Here is a 6,000-nt window from a genome sequence, read left to right on the forward strand (position 1 = left end):
TATGTAGACATAACAGAATCAGTAACATTTTCAGATGGAAAAATGGATATTACTGGAGCTGAGAAAAGAAATTATGCAACATGAAATACACTGAAACAAATAATACGCCTACTGAATGGATGGCCAGAGAAACAGCACTGCTCACCAGACATAACAGAATACTAGAACTACGGGGCTGAATTAAGAGTTGTTGACGACAAAATCTACAAAGGAAGCAAAACTGTCAAACCGAAAACCCCAAGGAAAGAGGTGTTGAACAAGATTCATGAACAGCATCTTGGAATCGAGAGCCCATGAGGTAATGTATTGGCCCAGAATCAACCTTGATGTGACAGCTGAAGTATCAAATTGTGCCATGTGTCAAAAATATCAGTCAGGTAACTCAGCAGAACCACTGAAACCACGGAGCACACCCTGGAGAGACCATAACAAAAGGCAGCATTTGCCCTCTTCACATAAAATGAAAGAGATTACCTCATTGCATCAGACTACTATTATCTTTACCCTGAAGTGTGCAAACTGAATACTACTACTGCAGATACTGTGATAACATGCGTTAAGTCCATATTCTCAATGCATGGAATACCAAATGAGATTTTTAGCAATAACTGATCACAATTTCCTACTGTGAAGTTTAAAGTCTTCAGCAAACACTACCTCAAGTCCATGGTTCCCTCAGTCAAATGGATTTGTGGAAAAGTCACTAAAAACAGTGAAGTGGCTGATGTAGAAAGCCAAAGACAGCAGGAGTGATTTCTACAAAGGCATGCTTGCATATTGTGCAACACCCCTAGAGTGTGACCCTTCTCCAGCACAACTTCTTGTCGTCCAGAAAGTGAGAACAATTTAGCCCATAAAAGAGATCTTACTGAGAACAAAAGAGGGAGAGAGAGTGAAGGTGAAGACGAGATCTCAGGGAGTCTGAGGATAGGCTGATGTTGAGGGAACAACTGTTTGGACCTTCAGTGATGAAAACTCTTCAACTTGCTGATTTTCTATGTTCAAAAGTGACTAAAGCAACGCTGACATAAAAGTTGAAGAGAGAGACATCATAGACTAGGTACAATGGGAGGAAGCACAATTTCCTTGACCGTGATGTGTATGCATTAAAATGATAAGAAAAAGACAATCACTTGAACATTCTGACTGAAGGAAATGAAATGTCTTCAAGAATAGTCCATTGAGAATATCACGGCGTGTCATGTTTTGTTAGGGTTGTGTATATACCCGTTATTGCATCAAAAACTGTAGTTTGTGACCAAACTGGTGAAAACATACCATAGTCTGCAGAGCAGTGGAGAAAAGTCTGGTCAAATGAATTGTCCTTCACCTTTTTCTTAACAGGTTGACTACAACGTGAGTGGTGTATACCAATGAAGACATCCATCATAAAGGGAGTGAAATCATCCTGGATGACAGTGTGCCAATACACAGTTCATGAGTAGTCAATGAATGAAGAGCATGATAATAAAGTAAACAATATTAACGTAACTGCTGCCAGTTCCCACTTTTGAACAGAGTCGAGCACTTATAGGAGATTCTGGGCTGAAGCTTCAGAGAGCATCTTCCTCTATCATCAAAAAAACCAAATGATGGAATTTCTTATAGAAAATGGTATTGCCTCCTTCCGTTACAGTTTCAGACAAATGTAGAATCCATGCCAAAGTACACCATAGCTGTCATGACACTTCATGGAGGTCCATTGCCTTGTGAAAAGGCTTAAAGGTTATATAGGTCCTATATTTTGCCTGTTGCCTGCAACTATTACTGTGTAAATTTTGCACAAATTTACACATCACCATCTGACTTTAACACAAGTGATTTTTTACTGACTTATTGAACTGTAAAATAGTTTAGGTAAAGCACTGGAGTAAAAGAAATTCATTCCATATTTGATATAATGTACAAATATATGTTAATATATTTTAGTGCAATTTTAAGTTATACTGACATCGTCTGACATGTATAGACATCAGAGCTAGAGTATCTCCATAAAGCATGCTCCTTATTCCTCCTGAGTCTCACCAAGTAATGTACTCCGTGTGTTTCTAATTTTGACATAAAAAAATGATATCAGTCTATCAATGTGGTCAACTTGTTGATCCATTTACAACTGTACCTCAAAATACATCACCTTCATTCTGCATAATATCCCCTTAAATAAGAGAAGAAGCATTAGCAACTTGTCACCATGTGCTGTAGCTATAGAAAGTTTTGTGTGTAGAACTGTAATGTACAATGTTCAAGTAAATTCTTTTATTCATTATTATTATTATTATGCAAAATATACAGGACCACACAGACTATGGTCTGTTTCTTGGTACAATTACCCTATCCATGCCTGGGCTGCTTATCCATGAGGTCAGGATAATGTATTCACTTGGAGAACAGGTTAATGGTTTCACCCTAAAATGAGGTGAATTGAGTAACCTGAGAACCAAGTAAACAAAGCTCCCGGGAGTCCAGAATCAGGTAAGTCACTGGAGATCATGTTAGCAGGGTCACCTTGGGCAGAAGTCATATCTAATCAAACCTCACTCTTCCGAGGCTTTAACCAGCTGCTTCTGCTTTCGTATTGAGCAGAATCTTAATTTAGTTTCCTCCCATTTTTCTGTAGTCCTGTAGAAACCATCACCAACACTACACACTCCCCAGATACGAATGAGGAGTTTACAAAGACATTTGAGCTTTCTAAATACAGATTTAAAAGTAAAAAAAGTGTACACAATTGGTGGACAGAGAAAGAGAAAGCTGCAAAAAGCACATTCTTTCAGCCTTGTGTGAATGGTCTTTTCTCATTGTCTAAGTTATTTTAAGCCACATTTTCCCTCAGTAAAGACACACTTTGTCAATTAGCAGCTGACCCCCCACACCCCCCCAAAAAAGTCAAATCCTATTCATATCCTATGCTACCCCTTTAATCATCTACTTTTTCCTATTTGTAATAATGATAAAATTTCAAACTGGCACATTTGATTGGCAATAAACAGGTACTGTCAGTAAACTCTGCTGTATGTTTCGGAAGAGAATTCACTCTTTACTCACAAGCGTAAAGTAATCGAGAAACAGCAGTCAGACATGCAGTATAGTATTTAAAACCCAGATGCTAACCGTACTGGAATGTACTGATGCAAGAGAAATTGAGACATGCTATTATTTTTGAAGGTTAAATATAAATTAAAGATAAAATATAAACATTTATGACCTTTTCGATCTAAAGCTGGACAAAAAAGTGACTGGAAATTATAGAAGATACCTATGGCTTCAAGATCACTTCAAAGGTTTTTCTTTTTGTTAAATTTTCCAGCTAATGTTTCTAGATTTTACAGATTACAACAAAAATGTTGTGTTCAAAGTTTACACTATTATTTCAATCTGAATGCTGCAAGTGAATATTTAAAATAAAACAAAAGTATAACTAAATATAAATATGCTGGCATTTTAACATGATTATGTTTAGACACATTCTGACTTGATTTTGGTATTTAGGAGTATCATTAAATAGCCATGCTTTTGAGGGATATACAGTATTTTTACAAACACCTAAAGTACTTCAGTGGGGTGCGGTGGTGCAGCGGGTTTGGCCTGGGCCTGCTCTCTGGTGGGTCTGGGGTTCAAGTCCTGCTTGGGGTGCCTTGTGATGGACTGGCGTCCTGTCCTGGGTGTGTCCCCTCCCTCTCCAGCCTCATGCCCTGTGTTGCTGGGTTAGGCTCCGGCTTGCTGCGACCCTGCTCAGGACAAGCAGTTTCAGACTGTGTGTGTGAAGTACTTCACATCTTAGTGTTTTAATGCTTTTTTGACTGTGGAGCACAACTAGAAAATTTAGGTATAGAAAGACTGATTACTTCTACACAATACCAAGTGGAAATCAAACTTTTGGTGTTGGATATTTAAGAGTGAGTTTGTATAGCATTGAGACCAGATAAGAGTTAACAGGGCAGGCCATTTATGGAGATGGCTTGATGGATGACAAAAAGGACTAGGACACACCCATATGTGTGTGCTGTATGTAGGTATGATGTAATACAGACATGCTGTATTGGCAGAAGTGGAATCAAGGCTGTGTGTCTAATTATCAAGGAAGGCATCACCACTGTGTGACAGCCATAAGGCATGCAGTTTTTTTTTTTTTTAATTATTTATCAGATGTGCATAATTTAGCTGCACAAAAACAGATGATAAAACTGATCTTATGTGCTTGAAAGGATACTTTTTCTATGTGGAATAAAATCACTTGGTTATGCTTCTAATTTGCACTTATCAAATATTTTTTTTTTTTTTAAAATGAAGTAGGAGATTTGAATAATTTAACTACGGATATAGGACGTCTGTAGATGCACATGATGCTTCTTGCTTGCAAAAAAATATTTCTAAAAATATATAACATCTCCAATAAAGCACACAAAAAAAAACTAGAAAGCACCATCACTGCTGCTTATAATCCTGTTATGAAGATCCTGTCAGTCAAGATTTCCTTTATTATGCAGCACGTGCCACAGGGCAGTGAGCTCCACATCTTGCTGACCATGACATGATGTTCTTGGTGACCGAGATAACGGAAAAATGCATGAAGAAGTTATACACGTCTCCTGGTGGACACAGTAATTTCAGGTGTGTGAGTTGTGCGCATCAGGAGCCGCCCGATTTGTCCCTCTTCTTTTCGGCTTTTCTCCAGTCTGTCCGAGACACACCGCAATCACAGCTTTTATTTTGGAGTCACAACCTTCGAATCACCATTTATCGTGGCGGACTAATTGCATATAGCCCAGCACACACGGTTCCCTTGAGCAGAACTCTCAAAGGCGCAGTAAATCCGAATTATCCACACAATGAATGAACGCCAAATGGCCACAAGTTTTAGGCATGAATGCGCGTAAAGATAATAAACGCGGAATTATTAACCACGCTTAATAGACGCCGGCGACATGTGTTCACTGAACCCCTTGAAAGTATACTTATGTAAACAATTAGTTTTAAGTGGCATCAGTGAGCAAACAGCTGGGGAAACTGCAAATAATCATTGTTTTTGTTAAACCCTACTCATCATATTGCACATAAAAAAGGTGTATCGCTTGCAGTAACAACCTAATATTGTAGTAGCCTCGATTATTATGTGAAGGAAATTTTCTCTCAACTCCATCCCAGTTTCATTTAGATAGATTTCCAAGCCCACATTCACCAGAAAGTATATAGCCGGGTGTCGACAGCATCACACAGTTAGTATTATTTTTTCCCCACGCTCTAAAAAGGAAGACGGCTTTCAGGACGTCGTTCATGATCTTATACTCATGTTATCCAGCCTCTAACCTTGTCATGTAATTGAGGTCAAAGACTGCAGTTGAGCCCGCGGACAAAAATAGCAGCAGCAGCACCGTGACTGTACCTGGAAGAGCCCAGAGCAGCGCCAGAAAGAGCAGCGCGCCAAGTTTCCTCGAAGTGTCCATGTCCAGCGTCCAGCGCGCCGTCCGTCCAGGCGTCCGCGCACGTGCGCCGCTCCGCGACCTCTCCGCTCCCAGGTGAGGGTCCGGCACCGCAGCTCACGGTGTCAGGGCACAGCAGGTACTCCGCCACGGCACCAGCGAAACAGCGCAGAGCAGCAGGACCTAAGCCTTGAGGGCTGGAAGAGCGCGGCTCTGCTTTGGTTAGGACTCTAATCATATCTGTCTCCGCATCCCGGGACAAAGTCCGGTCGCTCACATTTGGCGGCTCTCTCTCGGTCGCACTGACTCAGCGCAGCGAAGCAAGACACGACGGGCTTTTCCTCTCTCGGTCTCCGCGAGACTCATCGCAACAACAGCGCCGGGCGCTTCCCGCTGCCCTCCGCACCTGTGCCCTGTGGCCACGCCCCCTTTGCGAGTCGACACGCCCCCTTCTCCTCCGCAGGTGCGTCGCGCCTTCTGTCCGCCCTTGTAGGGTGTTAAACCTCCGCATGCATGGGAACTTTTCAGCTTTACAATTAAACCTAAGGAATCCTTCACTGAGGTGAGAAGTTTTTCCCGG

General features: G+C 41.1%; 1 protein-coding gene across 1 annotated transcript in view; it reads right to left on the reverse strand.

The window, feature by feature from the left end:
• The window catches only part of LOC108928722 (endothelial cell-selective adhesion molecule-like), a 29,316-nt gene extending 23,603 nt beyond the window's left edge, over nucleotides 1–5,713 (reverse strand). Inside the window, exon 1 of the mRNA XM_018742788.2 lies at nucleotides 5,384–5,713. Coding sequence (XP_018598304.1) covers nucleotides 5,384–5,444 — 61 coding nt within the window. The 5' untranslated portion in view covers nucleotides 5,445–5,713. The remainder of the gene's footprint in view (nucleotides 1–5,383) is intronic.
• Nucleotides 5,714–6,000: the final 287 nt, after the last annotated feature.

The sequence above is a fragment of the Scleropages formosus genome, chromosome 10 (assembly GCF_900964775.1).
Source record: "Scleropages formosus chromosome 10, fSclFor1.1, whole genome shotgun sequence".
NCBI classification, from domain to species: Eukaryota; Metazoa; Chordata; class Actinopteri; order Osteoglossiformes; family Osteoglossidae; genus Scleropages; species Scleropages formosus.